This window comes from Vespa mandarinia, chromosome 9 (genome assembly GCF_050613455.1).
Source record: "Vespa mandarinia isolate Hongniang chromosome 9, ASM5061345v1, whole genome shotgun sequence".
NCBI lineage: Eukaryota > Metazoa > Arthropoda > Insecta > Hymenoptera > Vespidae > Vespa > Vespa mandarinia.
This window is the reverse complement of record NC_140818.1, coordinates 8,864,604-8,883,641: the sequence shown is the minus strand read 5'-3', so window position 1 is coordinate 8,883,641 and position 19,038 is coordinate 8,864,604. Positions and strand designations below refer to the sequence as shown.

Genomic DNA, 19,038 nt, shown 5'->3' with positions numbered 1-19,038 from the left:
TCTTTCTCTGGCCGTCCCGGCTGTCCTCTCCTCTCTCATGTTCATCGAGAGCACACACGCCGAGCTAGCGAGCGAGTAGCAGCAGCGGCAGCAGCAGCGGCAGCAGCTACGCTGCTCTCGTCACTGTCTATCCGAGCAGACAGCGTGGAGCTGCCTTCGAGCAAAGTGAGTGCGTCTAATGAGGCAATAAATAAGTCGGCCGCCCTAACCGGCCTCTCCACGCTTTTCGTTCGCGACGACGACGTATCCATCCCCGAGTTCCTTTTCTTGCCTCCACCGTCCACGACGCAAAGACGAGAGCTCGCTCTTATTCTCCTTCTTCTTCGTCTTCTTCTTCTTCTCCATCACCTACTACCACTCTACATTCTTTTTTTATCCATTCCTTTCCTTCCACCTCTTTCGGAGGAGGGAATTATAACGCGAGAGACGATCGAGTAATATCATATTCGATTGTCGTTCGTTTAGATATCGAAGAAGTTTCGAACGAGCGAGCATCGCCTACGTTCTCGGAAGAGGTGCCTTCTGGCGCTGGTTTAAAGATACACAAGTGTTCGTCCAAGTCGATGGATAAATTTTGATAGCTTTATCGAGGGAAATGAAAGTCGAATTTCAAGGAAGAGGTAAAATGTTTCGACTCAAGCGTGAAACTTGGAAAACGTTTACCGGTAGGATCTTAAGAGTCTCACGGTCGTAAAAGCGAATCGTAAACGGCCTAATCGATTTCATAGGGAGAGTCGCGCACGTTCTGTATGCGCGGAGTAGGCAACTCGTCCAGACACTTTTCAGTCCCATTAAAGCTTTCCTCGCGTTTATTAATAGTACGCGCGTGGAGAAGCGCTGACATAACCAGGATGGTCGTCAAACGCGACGTGTTTGCGATAACGTCGTCATTTTATTATCCCTCCGTGAAAGGGATGTTAGCCACTACTCGGTTAAAGCGCCAAACCGTTTCCTTCGCGTTTACTCGAATCCCGAATCGCCTGGATCGCAAAGAGCTTTCGCTTGATTATAGGATAAGGAAGGGGGGAAGGGCAGGGGGGCGGGTGGAGGGGAGGTAGAGAGAGGGAGAGAGACCCCTCTCGTCTCGTTCTTGGCATCGTTCTAGCGGCCGTCGAGTACGATACTGCTGGATTCCTATTCCTAGGCAGATTGATGCTCGGCGCGAAATAGTCCGCATAGACGATTCTAAGAAAGCGCGAGCGTGAACAGCCGAGTCGCTAGATCACCGCCGGAAATATCGATGAGTCGAGAAAGATCTCGAGAGTGGAAAATTTTGCCGTTTTCCTAGTCGCACGAATGCTATTCGACGTTCTTGCGCTCATGGTTATGGTCGTTGCTCGCGATAGGAATCCTCCTCCCAAATGACGATGTCACTCGTCCCCTTCTCTCACGTCGCATTTACGCGACTCGGCTCGACTCTGCTTGGCGTTCCTTCTACTTCTTCTTCTTCTTCTTCTTCTTCTTCTTCTTCTTCTTCTTCTTCTTCTTCCTCCTCCTTCTCTTCTTCTTCTTCTTCTTCTTCTTCTGCTTCTGCTTCTGCTTCGTCGTCGTCGTCGTCGTCGTCGTCGTCGTCTCCTTCTTCCTCCTCTGGTACGTACTCGTAGGGCTCTCGATATCTCGGGAGCGACCTCGAGACGAGCCGTGCCGCAACGCGAACACGAGCGAGCAACCGTCCTTAACGGAATTATTGCCATTAAGGTCGTTGCATTCCCGAGAGTCCGTCGTGTACGCGACCCGGCATCCTACCGACGCAGAACTAATGATCTTAATTAACGTTTCGTAACGAAGGTCGACTTCGAGAACGTCTCTTCTCTCTATCTTCTCTTTTCCAAAGAGAAGCATTATTTCTTCTTCTCTTCTTCTTCTTCTCTTTTCCTTTTTTTCTTTCTTTCTTTCTTTCTTTCTCTTATCCTCCCTCCTTTCCACCTCGCAATCTTTCTCTCTTTTTCGAGTTTCACTTTAAATACTCTCCTATTTTTCTTCTTCTTCATAACGCTATCGTTCCCCCGTAATCCCTCCCCCCCCTCACAAGCCCAGATTCTAGTCGTTACATTGTCCGTAGTAAATACCCCGTAGTAATCGCTCGCGCTAATTTTTAATCGTCGTAATGTCGTCGTACCGTTCGTCTTCGAGTCGATTCGAGTGTCCGCCCGATCGTCCACCTTGGTAATAATCGTCGTCCGGCATTCATTTCTTTTTCCCCCGTCGTCTCTCTTCGCGATTCGCTCGCGCGTTTGCTTCGGCTCTCGCGATCGTTAACGGTGTCGACGTAGAACAGCAAAGGGACTTTGTCGTTCGAGATCGGAAAGAATTCTCCGGAGACGGAGAAGAAATTACGAGCGATAGGAATGCTCGTTTACCGGCGAGACTTTCGCGTTTTCTCCGAGAAGATCGAAATTATACGCAATGATCCTTCAACGATCGTGTCGTCTCGAAGAATCTTCCTTCTTGCTTCGCTTTTTTTGCCAACGCGAGTTGTTCGCGTCTTTAGGAATGAAACGAGAAAGCGTCGCGATACCCACGGTCATCGCCGGTCGTTAATTACTTTTCTACTTTTTCCGACTACTTTTTGATCTAAGAACCATCATCGGACTCTCATCGGCAAGAACCTCGAAATCTTGCGTTTGCGCCCGGCCCTTGATAAATTCTTTGAATTTTCCAAGAGAGAGAGAGAGAGAGAGAGGACGAGAAGATTTCGAAGCTTAATCTCGAGCGCGTAACTCTATCTTTTTCTTCATCGGGCAGGAAAGATATGGCCAGGCTAAATAACCGGCAACTTAGCGAATGTCACGTCGAGGGATTTGTGGCTTCCGTAAATTATTCCGACTCTCGGCATCTTTCGTCTCTCTCTCTCTCTCTCTCTCTCTCTCTCTCTGCCGCTCACCAGCCGAACAAATAGCGCAAACTCTCTTCGCGTCTCTCAACGTTCGTAGCTCCTCTCGAAAATATATATCGTTCATCTCTCGTTCTCTCCACTTTATCTTCCTTATTTCTCCTCTTGCGGAATGCATTTATAATTTCGATCGCGATTTGTCAATGTAATCGCGACTATGCGCAAACATCGTGTACGTTCCTACGAATTCAGTTGGGACAGAGTGGAAAATTATTGTTCGAGGAAAATCACTCTCTTCCGCGTTAACCACGAGTTCTAAAATTTTTCTTTTCCTATTAATAAGAAGGAGATGAAAAAGCTTTGCTCTTACCATCGATCCTTATCGATAAACGTTTCGAAGATATATAAGAGTAAATAATCCGGGGACGGTCACGTCGTTTTTCAACCGAGCCGAATGTTTACATTCAAAGTCCATGAACCGTCGTATCGAGGGTTACCAAACTATAAACAAACGATTACGATCATTCTAACGTAAGAGCTACGACTCGTATGTTCTCAGAATGATTCGTCCTCGGTCGAAAGAAATAACTCGTTGAAAAAAATATCTTCTTTACTTTCAGGACGGTAGGAAGTCAGATGGTGATGGATCCGATGTTAGTTTGCAAGAAAACGAGAAGATTGAAAGGAAAGCTCGCCGACATTTGCCGAAAGGAGCCGTCCTTATTGAAGGAGATCGCAAAAGGCGTTCAAGTCGGTACGAGAGAATGTCAACACCAGTTTAGAAATCGCAGATGGAATTGTACGACGATACGGCGATCTCTGAGAAAAATTCTTTTACGCGGTAAGGCGATAAAGTAATGGTTATTACGGATTTGAGTATTTTGGATTAATTTGGGAAGGACGATACGAGATTAATTCGTAAGCAATAGCGGCACGTTCGTCGATCAAACTCGAGGATAAGAGAGGTGCTTTGAGAGGTGTGTGCCCGTAGTAGAAGCGGCATTTAATCGTAACGAATCGGCTTGGAGAAGGGCGAGTGTATAATCGACATCCGGTTCGGGCAATGTCGAAGAGGAGAAGCGCCCTGTAATCTGCCGGCAGTGTGTGTGCATTGTCGTGCGCGCCCACCTTTTTCGCTCCTGAAAGCGGTTGGGCCTCCAAAGGGTCTCCGAAGGGCCACCGAGGAACCCTTTCTACCGCGGACCCACGACCTTGCGCTCCTCGTCACTCGCGATTATGTCCGTTTAAGTTTCGACACGGTCTCCTTCGCTCGATAGAAAGTTTTTTTTTTCTGTTTCCTTTTTTTCTTTCTTTCTTTCTTTTCTTCCATCTTTTTGTTTACTTTACGATCTTACGTTTTTATTGCTTCCCTCTTCCTTGGAACGTAGAATACAGTCGTAATTACTCGATCTCGATATCTAGCGAGAAGACGTAATAATGTTATGACGGGAAACGATATCGGATATAAAGTAAGTGTTATTCATTCGAGCGAAGGTAATATTTAAGAAGAAAGATAAATACGCAACGTCTATCAGAGAGAGCGAGAGAGAGAGAGAGAGAAGACGTCGATAAGCTCGACAGATACTTTTCATGGTACGGCTGTCTGGAGGAGTCGTCTCTCTCTCTCTCTCTCTCTCTCTCTCTCTCTCTTTCCATTCCTGCTCGCTCGCTCGTTCAGTTAACCGTCGAATGTATTAATTCCGGGTGATCTGGCGGAACAACTAAATCGAAGACAGCGTGTCCGATAGGCCGTGCCGCTCTCCTAGGTACCCGCTATCAAGATCGTTGCCTTTTTGGTAGCCTGACAGATTGACACTGTCCGTCGGATATTAGTGGCAATATGTTCCCTTAATTAAAGGCCCTGACTGCCAACGACGATCGAGAAGGCCGCCGTTCGTTGTGCACCGTTCGCCAGTCGCCGGTCGCCGGTCGCCAGTCGAGGGAACCGAGTCGAGCTCCCTTCTCTCTTCGCTTCAGCGGACAACGGGTCGCGTCCCGACTTATAGATCGAGCCTCGACGATCTCTATCGATCTCTATCGATATATCTTGAATTCGAGATACTCGAAAGTATAGAGGAACGAGCTTCCCTAGCCATTATTATCATTATTATTTGGGACGCGCCTCCCGTTCTATCGAGGTATTGGTGCGGCCATGTGCGAGCGCGTGGAATTCACGTTGCCGGACGATCGATGATCGAATTAAGAGCGACTATCCCCGGCCCGTGGATCGGCATTCGAGCGACGATGACGAGGGATCCCGATTGAGATGTATCCGGACAAGTACATACCCCTCCTTCCCCACGACGATCTTACGACGTTTTCATATTTATTATTTTTATTTTTTTCATCTTCTATACATGCGCGCGCGCGCGCGCGCGTGTGTGTGTGTGTGTGTGAGAGAGAGCGCGTGTGCGCATGTATGGAATCCTAGTATACGTATATATCTCCGAATAAGGATCAAAGGAAAGATCTTCTCCTAGGTTCTAAACCTGTTCGCGCATTATTATGCGAACCGTGTACGTAGGTAATATGGAACGATTCGAATTAATTTAGCCTCGCTTAAGCCTCGATCGCGCGTGGAAATTTCTAGTTGTCGGCTTCGAGTTAAACGTAATTTAAATTATAGAAGTAACGATCTGCCAAGCAAGCGGTTACGAGGCGAACTACGTTAATTGGATAATAGGAGGATGGGAAGTAGAATCGTGACTCAATGTTATTATTGTTGTTCTAATAAAGTCGACGTTAGAAAAGTGTATAAGCTTTGGTAAATTGAGAAAAAAGGAGAATAAACGATATTATTAATCGAATAGGCGCTAGTAGGCGAATAGATTCATTACGATCGCCGGCTTCGATCGTTGGCTTCGATCACCGCCATATCGGATTATCGTTCATTGCGCATAACGATCTCGAATATAAAGCAAATTTTAATTCGAATCGAAGGAACGAACTCGAAGCACCGACCGACGAGACGGCCGGAGAAACTAATTTGCGTTTTACCCTTCGCTTACGACCTTGCCTCACCCCATAAAGACGCTCGCCACGCCGTAAAGACGACAAAGTCCGATTATATGCTTCATTGGAAAATCGTAAAGTTCTCCGTGACGGGTCTTGGCTCCTCCGGCGAACCTATATCGTGCTCTCGAAATAATTTGCAACTTTCCCTCTAATGTGTATATTAGCCTTCCATTTACGACCGCTTAAACCTAAAGCCGCATAAATTATTTTAGTTTCGAATCTTTTTATACCACACGCGTGCTATCTCTCAAGCGTCGTTCTCGTCGTAAAAGTTTGTACTTGAAAGAAGTAGATGGCGATGGTACGTAAGTATTGGGTACGCAATTTGACTTTTCGAAAATCGTTCAAAGCGTTAATGCTTGTCGTGTCGAACAACAATCATCTACCAGGCCATAGTAGCGGATATAGAAACCACAAAAAGGAGACAAGGCGAGGACAGCTCACCGTAGGAATCTCGAGAGGAAATATATATATATATATACATATATATATGTACATATATCTATGTAGGTCCCTTTCGAGTCGTCCGGTCTCTCTCTCTCTCTCTCTCTCTCTCTCTCTCTCGAACGCTATTCACGGAACAAATGGTGTCTCGCCACTGGAGCTAACCGTTAGTCCGCTCGGGACACGTCGGAAAAGAGACATAAACGTTTATCCTTTTCTCCATCCGCTCCTCTCTCGAACGGCCCTTAAAAGCACATAAATTTTATCCTCGCACTCTTTTCGACCTTCGTACCTAACCTTTCTCATTACGATGAATACCTATTCGATAACGTACGTCGTACGTGGCTACTTATTCAGATACCTATGTTATACAAACGTATCTATAGTCTCTAGATCGATACAAGCGCGCGATATCTTTTAAATATTTAAGTATCAGAATTTTCAAAGGATAACCATATCCAACGTATCTTCGATCTTAAATTGGTGCTTTAAGCTTCAAGCCGAAAGGCTTGAAACGATTAAGCGTATCGACGAATTAATTACTCGCGTTGGCAGGTAGAAGAAGAAGAAGAAGAAGAAGAAGAAGCTGCTGCGTCGAAGGAGAAAGATATCCGGACGTAGGGTGTCCTTTTCCCATAGCCCAAAATTCGGGCTATATATTAAAGCTCGATGTCGCGTTATCTATTCGTTTGGACAGAGAGAGAGAGAGAGAGAGAGAGAGAGAGAGAGAGAGAGAGAGAGAGAGAGAGAGCATTCCTAACGGGTGGATCGTAGAAAAAGCAGCAATGGAGAAGCACCCGCTAGCGGCGGCGCCTATCTTAATTCCCGATTGACGTTTATTTATCTGGCGACGTTTAATTTTTATGGGCGCGATCTGGCCCGATAGGTCAGAGTCTCTCAGGTAGCTCCTGCTGTGTGGTCCGGACGAAGACGGTACTGAAAACTGGTATAACATTCGTGGACGAGCAGCACCTCTTAATTGAGGGGTGCCGCGTGTCGCGATAAGACGAACACGGGCGTCAAAAACTCAGTGGAAAGGACTACCAAGAGAAAGGAAAGGAGGAAGGAATTTATCGTTGCTGTCGTCACGCTCTTCGTTTCACTCTCTCTCTCTCTCTCTCTCTCTCTCTCTCTCCTGGTCTTTGTCTCTTTGTATTTCAATGGAATGGACCGATACCGAGTATCTTTCAAAAATTCTCTCACCCTCTACTAAAACTTAAAGTTTTGTTGGGCTCGTAAAATCCAGTGCGTATCGACGATTTCCTGGTTGAAAACGATAATCGAGATCTTAGTTTTATAAAAGAGAAGAAAAAGAGAATCGAGAGATGAAAGTTCAACGATAATTAGCTTCTCTCTTCTTCCGTTTACGTAGATAACCGAATGAGGATTCGCTCGAGCCAGGAATCTTCCATCTTTTTTCTTAAATGTTTCTCAACTCTAACGAGGATGCTCACCTTGGCGCATCGATATAATCGAGCTCTGCTCCTTCCGACCGTTCACTTTCGAAAGATACATACCTACATGCGACTTCTCTCGAGAGAAGAATCTCCGCACACGAAATTGCGACGCAATGCGCTTTTTAACGAGTAGGTTACGAGGAAATATTACGAGGAAAATCGGCAAAGTAAAAGTATTAAAGAACGAGAGATGGTAGGAGAATATTTCGCTTGTGGGAATAAAGAGAACGGTTTAGAGGTCGGTTTGGCTCGATGGCGGTGGTCCGGTCGGCGATATACGCCCGCGCCTAACCGTCGAGGAGGACGATCCCCCAGAAGAAGCGTGTTTATCGGTAATAGGACCGGTAAGCGGGAGCGCTGAACTAAATGGAATCGCCATTAAATCGAGGCTAATTATTTGGCAGTAGGCTCGCCGGCACGGGTGGTTCGTAAACACGTAGCTCCGAATATCTCACAGGTTCCCCGGTATCATCACCAAAAATCTTCCAGTAAATTCTATAACGTACGATACACGACCACTCCTTTTTCCTCTTATTTTTTTCTTTTTTTCTCTCTCTCTCTCTCTCTCTCTCTCTCTTTCTCTCTCTCTCTCTCTCTTCGATTTCGCCGAAAAAATTTTCGCTCCCGAGGAATTTGCTTCGAAAGGACTATATCGCGTTACAACGTATCGAACAAGACGGCTCGACGATTTCCACGTTTTACTCTTCCATCCGGTAGAGAGAATGCGGAGGACGATAATGAAAGGCTAAGGCGGATTTAGCGCCACGGCGCTAACCGTTTTGTCGCCTTAGCGATACTCGGTGCTAACTAATACGCTACGTACGCGTACATTTCCTTTCCTTTCTCTCTCTCTGTTTCTCTCTCTCTCTCTCTGTCTCTCTCTCTCTTTCTCTCTTCCGTTCTTTCTTTCTTTCTTTCTTTCTCTACATCTCTAGAGAGCAGTCTTAGTAGTTTTACGGTTCGGATTGAAGAGTAGAAAAACTAACGGTACAAGAGGATCGGAACGCCATGCATCATTTTGTTACAAGCAATTTTGTACGGTACTGATTTTATGACCGAACGAAAAAGGAAAAGGAAACTCAACGATACTCATCGGTTCATCATCGTCGTTCATGGTCCTTTTTTTGTCACGTCCAACATCGTAAGGTAGCCAATGGTATTCCTACAAATGAGTTATGAATTTAGGATATTTTTATTTTTCGAAAGAGCTTAGTTCCGTTCAAATTCGCACGGCCGAGGTACTAGCTGTTTATAATATTTTGCGCAAACTCTTCGTTTATTTTTTGGCCAACAATAGAAACCCCTGCGATTATTCGAGCTTTCTTACAGATAAACATCGGTTTCGACCTAAAGATATCCATTATATTAAAGTACCTTTCTCTTTTCCTTTCGTTCCTTCATAAATATAAATCTAATTCGTTAGGAAGAACAAGGATATTTATTTTGAGTATATACCTCGCGAAATTTTGTTAAACGAGAGGACGGAGGAACGAGGAGACATTGGTGTACTTTTAAAAAGGACTGTAGACAAAACGAGGAGTTGCCGGTGGCTCGCACAAAGAATTGACAGCGGCAAACAGTTTAGTGTCCCGTACGTTTATTGTATCTCGACTACCGTGCGTTTAACTGGCATGGCTAAGGTGGGCGCGCGAGGGAGAAAAAGGGAAAGGAGGAGGCTCGAAAGACGAAGGACCGGGACAGATCTGTTAGCCCGTTAGACTCGGAGGACTCTTCGCCGTTGACGTTTGAATGCTCTTTCTTCGAGGAGTAAAGGAGAGCGAAGGAGAGGGGACGAAATTCCCTCCGTTCTTTCTTTAGTCCACCACGGTCCTCGAATATCTTCCTTCGCCTTCTTCGTCTTTTAATATTTATCGGATTATTTAACGTGGAACAGAAAGAAATCTTAGATAGTAATAGAAATTAGGATTTTTTGTTAGAGCTAACTCGCGTCGATGAAACAAAGTAAAAGATTAGACCGTGTTTGTTCGCATTGAAGAAGTGTCCATTGAAAGCGGAGAGTTCCATTGAAATCGACGGACGTCTCGGTGACGCCAAGGAGGATCTATTACGCAGGAATCGGCGCATCGCGCGCGATAAATCGACGTGCTCGAGCAAACAAATCACCGCGGGAGAGGGATCGATACGATCGCCGATCGGGCTCCCTCTGCTTCTTTTCTCTCTCTCTCTCTCTCTCTCTCTCTCTCTCTCTCTCTCGCTCTCCTTCCTCGCCTCCGCGGGTTCTCCGGACGACGCGCGACATAATTCCTAGGCTGGCCGTGCACGAGGATTCCCGATCGCAAATTGCGGCCGCCTTACATAATACGTTCGATTGATTAATCGGCTCGTGATTTACGGGGGATTTCTTGGTGCGCAGGCGCGCCCGCATACGGAGTCGATCGGATTCCATAAATCAGGAGATCCCAATGGACCAAGAAGATATTATCCTCTGACGACGACGACTGCGACGATATTTCGAGATAAAAACTTGGATATTTTACATTTAATTTTTTTTTTTTTTTTTTTTTTTTTTTTCCTTTTTTCTTTCGTCGAAGAGCTCGCGAATTAGCGCTCGGCAAACGGATCGCTTTGTTTCGAGAGCGCGTTCTCTCTTTCTCTCGGATGGAACGCGCATTCCTCGTTCCTTCTCCTTTAGCCTCTCGTTCGAAGAGGTAACGCATCGATAAAGGATGCACCGCGGATATTTATGCATATGTCAGCGCGTGCTTATTGCGATACACAGAACGCCGAGGTAATCGCCGTGGATAACATCCAAGTTAGCGGCGAGTAGTCGCGAGTCGTCGCTATAATTTCTTTTCCGCCATAAATGGCGAGCGCGATCGTCGAGAAGATCGGCCGGCTAGCTACAAGGACGACCAAACCTTCTGACGTCTCTCGCTCGAAAGAACGATCGTAGATTTTCTTAGGGAACCTCGATAAAATGTTTCCTTCTCTCTCTCTCTCTCTCTCTCTCTCTCTCTCTCTCTCTCTACTTCTCCGCCTTCTGTTTCTACCACTTTTTTTCTTCTTTGCTTCTTCTTCTTCTTCATCTTCTCCTTCTTTCTCTTCTTTTTGTTCGAAGCAAAAACGACAAACACAGAATACAGTATTGGAAAGGATTTAGAAATATGTGTCTATTCCAACGTCCATTCCGTCTTTATATATGTAGCTGTTTATATTTTAACATTATCAAACTTGTTTTGTCTTTCGAATTTATTCCTATAGCTCGGGGTTCACGGGGTTATTTTTCCGCGTGTAGCAAGGTAGAATGCATGATTTTATAAAAAACAAAACAACAAAAAAAAAAAAAAAATAAGAAAAAGAAAAGGAGATGAGAAGACTCGCAATTAAACACGGCGTAACTCTCGCTCGGAGGATAATGCCCCGGAATGTTGATAATTGGCCAAGCCGTCGGAACGAGTCGGAGGAAGGAGGAAGAAGAAGGGGCCGAAGATAGGGAGGCAGGAGGAACAGAGAGAACCCGCACCTGGCATAGAAAGAGAGAAAGAGAGAGAGAGAAAGGCAATGCAAGATCATCGGCTCGCGATCCCTAGTGTCTAATTGATTCGAAGTGATTTATATTACCCGCTGCTCCTCTACACCTCGAGCATTCTCCGGGCTCTTTCCTTCTTCTTTTCTGTTCGAACCGTTCGCGAAGCGTAAGGAAGAGTAGGGATCCAGAGGAACAACGAGAAGAACGAGACGGACGTGCGTGTCGTGCGATCGACCGAACGGAAAAATCTCGATGGAACGAAACGACTTTCTTACGTTCTCGTGTATGGAACTCGCGCTCTTCCTTCGAGATGTTATGATAATTCAGGCATGTTCCTCCGGAATGGATGCTTCCCTCCTCTCTGATCATCGGCTTTTAGCTTTTCGACGATCGTAGGATAGGCCGAAAGGTGCACGAAGTGTTAATTCTTTTAAATTCCACCATCAAACTTTTTCTTTTCGTTAATTCGTCGACTTGCGAGTTTATCGAGGTGGGAGAGAGAAGGGAAAAATCGAGAAAAGAATTTCGTAAATGATCGAGAAATCGTGCAAACGGGAGGTCGCAAGGAGAGAGAACGGTTGCTTCCGTCATGTTAAAAGGCCGACGTGCTTGGGGATCGAGGTAGTCGAGAAGGAGTCGAGAGTGGAAGGTGGAGGAGGAGGAGGAGAAAAGAGCGAGCGGGCCTTTCGCTCTCGAACCTCGATATCAGATCGCTCGTATAAAACTATCGTATCGTTTAAATACGCACTGAAAGGTGAGGCGATGCATCAGAAGATACGCGGGCGGTGGCAGCTTCCTTCGGCCTACGTCTTCGCTTCGTTCGCCCGTCCATCCGTCCGTCCGTCCGTTCGTCCGCCCGTCCGTCCGTCCGTCCGTTCGTTCGTCCGTCCATCCGTCGATCCGCGCCGAAGATACCCGCCTGGAATCCATGGGAACCACGAAGAATCAGGCTTAACGCGTACGACTCTCCTTCTTGTCCCCTCTCTCCCTCTTCGCTTCCTCTGTTGGCCCGTTTTTCTCTCTCTCTCTCTCTCTCTCTCTCTCTCTCTCTCTCGTACGAGGACGAGCACACATACGGTCAAGATAGAGCTCGTAGTATACGTCAGACCGATATCTCTTCGAACTCGAGCCCGCGGCCGATCATCCTCTCGTCACTTGAATTGACGATCGACGCTCGAGCTTCTGGACACACCTACGCGCGGAACAATCCTCGTCGAGATCGTTATCGACGTTCCCTCGATCCACGCCGCGAGATTTTGCTCCTCGCTCTTGCGTGAGAATCCTCGAGTAATGGTCGTGCGAGACGAGATCGATGAAAAGGGCAAGGGTATAGAGTTCTTTGCTGCGTGCCTTTTTACCACCGAGCAAGTCGGGAAAGAAAGAAGTGAGATAGAAAAGGGATCGACGCGGATCCATAAAAAGGTAGAAAAAAGGGAGTGGGCGTCGCGGAGATTCGCAAAAGCCCGGATGCTTATTGCTGTTATTCCTATAGGAAGAAACAGAGAGAGAGAGAGAGAGAGAGAGAGACAATGGGTAAGAAAAGGTTGGGAAGAGAACGGCGTCCCAACGAACGCCCACCGGTGGAGGCAAATGCGATCTGGGCCATTTAAAAAGGGGTGCAACTACTAGGAGCGCTCGCATTGTTCGCTTAATGATGGAGTGGAGACGTGACAGGTGAAACGGAATAGGATATTTCGTTAGGAGAGGACGCTCGTTCGTTCTCTGGTCCGTTCGCGTGGGAGCCGAGCGACTATCGCTCCCGAGACCTTCTTCGACATTGAACCTACCTCCGTGGCGAGCCACCCGCGTCACGGAACCACCTGAGAAATCGGCAACTCGATATCCAAATTCCCTGCGCACTCTGCTGGAAAGCTTCGAGGTCGAAGCGCCTCCGATTTGGGCACCCTTTATCGATCTGCCGCCGTAATTAGTCCTATCGCGCGCGCGCGCGCGAAAGAACCATCCTCGGATACTCCGAGAGAGTATCCAGACATTCCGAGAATTTTTGCCGATTCGCCGAAGTTTCCTTCTTCCCATTCGTTTCGTCCCTTCTCCTTCCAAGGAAATCCTAATTGGCCGAATATTCGTTAAAGGATTAGAAAATTCGGTCTGACGAGTAACGTGTCGTAAGACACGTACGCGTACCTACTACTGCATGTACTTTGCCATTTCTCTACGTAGAAGTAAGAAATATCGTTTCTCTCGATCTACGAGAGCCGTTTGTCCGGCATATTTCAAAGTTGGAAAGCGAGCTAATTAATCGATTCACCCCGCGAGATCGACCAAGGGAGAACAAACTTAAGCGGGGTAGCGAATCTTTTCGTATGTGCTTCTCGAAGAACGACGCGTAATCCGATTTGTTTCTTGACCGATCCAAGATTCCGCGATCTTCTCCTCCTTCAACCTGTTTCTTCCGCTTGCAAGGAGCTCTCTTCTTGCTTCTCGAGCCCCCGTCCTCTTTTACTTTTATCTCACGGCATTCTCTTCGATCCCTCCTTGAGTATTCGCGCAGCCTTCTGACCGTTTTTTAAAGCTTCTTCGTCGCACGCACGCAGAGACACGCATTCACGCATGCACGCACGCACGCACGCACGCACGCACACACGCACGCACAGACGCACGCACGCACGCACGCATGCATGCATGCAGGGACACGCACGCATGCAGGGACACGCGTCTCTTCTTTCCGCTTCGATCAGTGATTTACGTCGAGGATTTCGCTCCCTTAACAAGAGTCCATTAATTGATTCTGGATTCCCCCCTCGATGCTTTCAGATACCAGGGAGACTGGCTTCGTGAACGCCATCACCGCCGCTGGAGTTACTTATGCGGTTACCAGGGCCTGTACCATGGGTGACCTTGTGGAATGTTCATGCGATAAGATGACGACGAAGGGTAAAAGCTTGTCCCACAGATAAAATTCCCTCCTCCTCTCCTTATTCCCCGGTAAGGCGATTTATATTTCCTCGCGGGCTAAGCGCGCCCTCATGGTTCGATGCTTGCGCCTTCCCTCATTAGAGTTCTCTTCTGGGCTCGATCGAAACGTATCTTTCCTCGATTATCTCTTCTCGAATTTGTAGGTATAGCTAGTTTATCGAGATCGCAGCTCGAGCTCAGAAACGTTTCAGGCAATCGACTGGGCAAACTCGCGCTGACGGCGGACGTAAAGAAGAACCTTCTTACCGAGGGCGAATGGGAATGGGGCGGATGCGGGGACAACGTTAATTTTGGCTTTCGAAAGTCGAAGGATTTCATGGACGCACCGTATAGAAAACGTAGCGACATCAAGACTCTGGTGAAGCTTCACAACAATGCCGCGGGACGTTTGGTAAGTGGACAGGGAGAATGGGCATGGGAAGGGCGGGTGGGGGGTAAAGGACGTTTGACTGGACGTTGGAGGATGGACGTTTGACGGGGGACATTTGACGGCCACGTTTGACGAGGCGTTTGACGGCACACAGGCGGTGAGGAATTTCATGACGATCGAGTGCAAGTGCCACGGGCTGTCGGGCTCGTGCAGCGTGCGCACCTGCTGGCGAAAGATGCCGTCCTTTCGCGAGGTCGGCGATCGTCTGAAGGAGTCGTTCGACGGGGCGGCGAAGGTGATACCGAGCAACGACGGGCACAGCTTCATCACCGAGGGTCCGACCATCAAGCCACCCGGTAGATTCGATCTGATTTATAGCGAGGACTCGCCGGATTTTTGCAAGCCGAATCGGAAGACCGGATCTCTCGGTACTGTCGGCCGGCGATGCAATTCCTCCAGTCCTGGCGTCGAAGGTTGCGAGCTACTCTGTTGCGGCAGGGGCTACGACACGAGGATAGTCAAGGAGAAGGTCAATTGTCAGTGCAGGTTCAGATATTGTTGCGAGGTCACTTGCGAGACCTGTCTCGTAAAGACCACCGTCAACACTTGTCGTTGACCCTTTTTTATACTCTTATAACGTTTTTACTCTTTTATTTTGCAAAAGTTTCGAGAACGTGCGCGCACCCCCTATATTTATACGCTCGATATTAATGTAAATGATATTAAAAGAGGCGCGTTGCGAGCGACGCGTTGACTCGCGCTTCGTCTCATGTACCGATCGATTAACGTCCCCGTTTTATATCCAAGCGTCTTGTGATTTATATTTTATCTTAGTACATACCATTTAAGTATAGAAAAGTATTCAAGTACCGATGCCTATTCGATAAAACGTTAACGAGATGTAAATAGTAGCAAGGTTCTCACGGTCTCCTTAAGGATTAATTCTTAAGTATAATCGACGTTTCTCCTTGGTACCGTTGCAATTATTTTTAACAACATCGCCTTGCGATTAGTTTTATTATCGACGTAGACGGGAAGGTAACGTTCATTCTTTTTAGCTTACCATTAGCGTTAATGAAAGAGGTCGTTAATTTTTTCACTTAAAGCTTTCCGCGTATCTCCAGCGTTTCTTTTCCATAGGTATATGCTTACACTTACTCGACTCACTCGAGTTGCATATACCTACACGCACACACGCACACACGCACGCACGCACGCACGCACGCACGCACGCACACACACACACACACACACACACACACATATGTATGTATGAATGCACACTTTTTCTCCTCTCTAAATATATTATCACCTTGAGTTTAATATTTTGCTGAAATAATATAAGGACACTTATCCGTTTCAACCTTTATCAGTCGATTTACCTTTCTCCTTCTCGATCGCCGAGCGAAATAGATGGAGTCAATTTCTTTATCGCTCTTATCTCTTTTACTCTTGTACATAAGACTGATACAGTTCATGCATAACAGATTACGTTCACGCGCTTACGTAGTCGCTAATGTGACTCGTCGGCTATCAGCTATTACATGCGATACAAGAAGCGATAGGTAAAGTTTTTTTCTTTTTTCTTCCTCTTTAACTGGTGTACCGCGCATATCAACACGATTGGACGAAGCGTAGATTAAAATACAGACGCATAGTTAAACTTTGATTTCGAATTTCAGACTTTATCCTGTTTTCCAACGAAACCATTCCATTGTCCATTTTTCGATAGTAAAGGTAAGTAAAATTTATTCAATTTCTAACGACGACTTATCTAATTAAATAACAATTTGCCTCTCAGATTTATTTTCCAGAATAAAGTGCTAATAGATTCGAAGAATAAATTAATAAAACGCACCGAATCGGAACGTAAAACAGAGCCCGTATGTTTTCGTCGACGTGTAGAACACGGGCTTTTAGGTGTAATTTAATTTTACGTACGAAAAGAAGTCGCAAAGGGGCAATAAAGAATTTCTGTCTAACATCTCCTATAAAATAGTTTTACTCGGAGCGAAAGAAGCGAGTCGATGGAGAGCGAGTGCGAGAGCGCGTGCGAGAGAGAAGAGGAGAGAACGAGAAAGGGAAGGAGGGGGCTGGGGCGGGGAAGATGGAATTTGGCGTAGCCATAAAGTCACGAGATATTCGAAACTCCCGTCGTATCGCAGCGTGCGTACTCTTGCAACCTTTCGAAGATAGCGGAAGCTGTAAAATGGCCAAAGGGATGATCTTTACAATCTGTTTACTTTTCTTCGTCTTCTTTTTGAAACGTTTCGACGATCCGATTAACGGACGTTTATTAGGCGCGAAAATTAGCGAGATTAAAAGCCGAACGCCGCGCCCGCTTTAAAAGCACCTCCGCTATTTATCTTGGTGCAGACGTTGGTACTCCTACGGAGGATACACGAAAGATGTAATACGAAGAGGGAGATGGCGGAGATAAGAGGGTACGGTATCGACGGTAAGAGTAATTTGAAAAATATCTCGCGGCAAGAGTGGACGGCGAGTAGACGGCGAGGAAAGATTCGTATCGAAGAAAAAAGTGCGTTGGCACCGGTCAATTTAATACGTGACGCGGTGCGGCACAGGGCGAAATGCACTTGCGTAAAAGTTTCTTAATAGAGAGGTCGACCTCTCGAAGGTACGAAGGTGGTGAGCCGCAATTAGCCCCACCACCGTGTCGAAGCGAGCGTCCGAAGCTCGATTAGTCCATGCTCGGGAGATTGGTCTGGCACTACTCGACTGGGTGGTCCAACCGGGCTAATTTTCGGCTGCCGTCGTGTGGTTCTCCTTCGTTGGAACGTTCAAGAGGAACCTCGTCGAAGGAGGAACGTTTAGGAGGAATCCTCACGGAAGAAGATGGCCACGTCGAAAGGAGTCTCGCTCTTGGTACCAAGGTACACCCGTGTCGCCATTTCTCCTTCTCCCCGTTTTCTCCCTCTCTCTCTCTCTCTCTCTCTCTCTCTCTGCCTCTCTCTGCCTCTCTCTGCCTTTCTCGCTCCCAGAGATCCTCGAGGTCCTCGGAGTCGTGCGCGCGCGCGAGACGACGCGCTCGAGAGATGGAGCGACGCCGGAGGTGGTCGCTCGTTGGAACCAAGCGCGCTCGCTCGGACGCCAATATTAATTAAACGATCCCATAAGCGCCTAACAAACTGGCCGTACATTAGAGGCTTTATTGGCCTCCCCGAACAGGACGTTAAAATGTTCCAATCTTAATTAGGTAGGTGTTTACAGGAGGATAATTCCACGGGGCCGAAGCTGCCGAGTAGCAGCGTTTCAGTCGCAACGCAACTCTCTCGACATCTTCTAGACTGTCCGAATCTCTTCTTTTTCCTCTCCTCGTAAATTTTGCGCGTTCGAAGCAGGCAGAAGCCGATAACTCGATAGAAGGATCGATTTTTTCGATCGATAGGCAAAAGAAGCCGCGCTAATTGGGAGAAAAATTGAGCCGCCTTTCTTTCGAAATTGCAGGTAGCGGCTACGCCACTGGCGAAGCTAGCTGGAGAAGGTCGTTGAAATCTTTACGGTTCTTCCAACTTCTTGGAATTTCGTCGCCACCGATATACTCGACTTGCGTAATTACCCCGCTCTCCTTCGACGTCCTCCTCTCGTTCCTCCTCTCGTTCGGTTGACCAACGGGAAGGAAGAAGAGGAGGAACGAAATTACGGACGTGTCGGTGCTCTCGCGTCGGTTCGGAGCGAAGTAATTTTCGTTTACTATGCGAGCCGATAAGGGTTCCACCGTGGACGCACGCAAATTAACCCTTTAAGCTCCCGACTTATGACAGTAGCGGAGAATTTACACGCGAGCAACCCAACTCGGAGAATGCGAGATGCACTTTTTCGCGTTGGTTGCGTACGAGACGATTGAGAGAGAGGAGAGATTCGAAATCGAGAGAGAGAGAGAGAGAGAGAGAGAGAGAGACGAATCCGAAAGAGGGTTCGGCGCAGGACGATAAATATCTTTGCGCGTTTGCGTTGCACCGCGCACGACATTGTGGGCAATGCTCGTAAACCGGCATGTTGCTGCACCTTTCTCTCTCTCTCTCTCTCTCTCTCTCTCTCCTCTTCCACAGACCCCTGCCGAATTATAGGCGAGCCCGACCATGGCACCGACAACTTCATCCGCGGGGCGTCTCTGATTTATCCTTATTAATAAAACTTTAAAGTCCTGTTAACATGTGCCAACGCGAGTCGGGGACGAGCCGAGGACGAGCACGAGGACGAACCCTGGAACGAGCGGTGTCCGATTTCGAAGGGTGGGCGCGTGCGAGGAGAGAGAGAGAGATAGACGGCAAGAGAAAGAAAATAAGGCAGCCTCCCGCTCGACACCCATGCGCATCAAGAGGCTATAGCGATTTTGGGAGGCACGAGGGAGTCGCTCGCAGCGGGGTGCTCGCGATACCTTTTGCGGACTCGAGACATATCGAACATTATTAAAAGTACATAAACACCACGAGGTAAAAGCCGAGTTATGGCCTCGAGGGCTTGCTTG

At 47.3% G+C, this 19,038-nt stretch overlaps 1 protein-coding gene across 3 annotated transcripts in view; it reads left to right on the top strand.

Annotated features, from left to right (window-relative positions):
• Positions 1 to 16,186, top strand: part of LOC118439874 (protein Wnt-6) — a 66,648-nt gene extending 50,462 nt beyond the window's left edge. For 2 of the 3 annotated variants that reach the window (XM_035862114.2, XM_035862113.2), the window contains exons 2-5: positions 3,454 to 3,674; positions 14,015 to 14,134; positions 14,368 to 14,567; positions 14,701 to 16,186. In XM_035862114.2, coding sequence (XP_035718007.1) covers positions 3,470 to 3,674; positions 14,015 to 14,134; positions 14,368 to 14,567; positions 14,701 to 15,162 — 987 coding nt within the window. In that variant the 5' untranslated portion in view covers positions 3,454 to 3,469 and the 3' untranslated portion in view covers positions 15,163 to 16,186. Of the gene's footprint in view, positions 1 to 3,114; positions 3,365 to 3,453; positions 3,675 to 14,014; positions 14,135 to 14,367; positions 14,568 to 14,700 lie in introns of those variants that run through there. The other variant, XM_035862112.2, reaches the window with a different exon arrangement.
• The last annotated feature ends 2,852 nt before the right edge of the window (positions 16,187 to 19,038 follow it).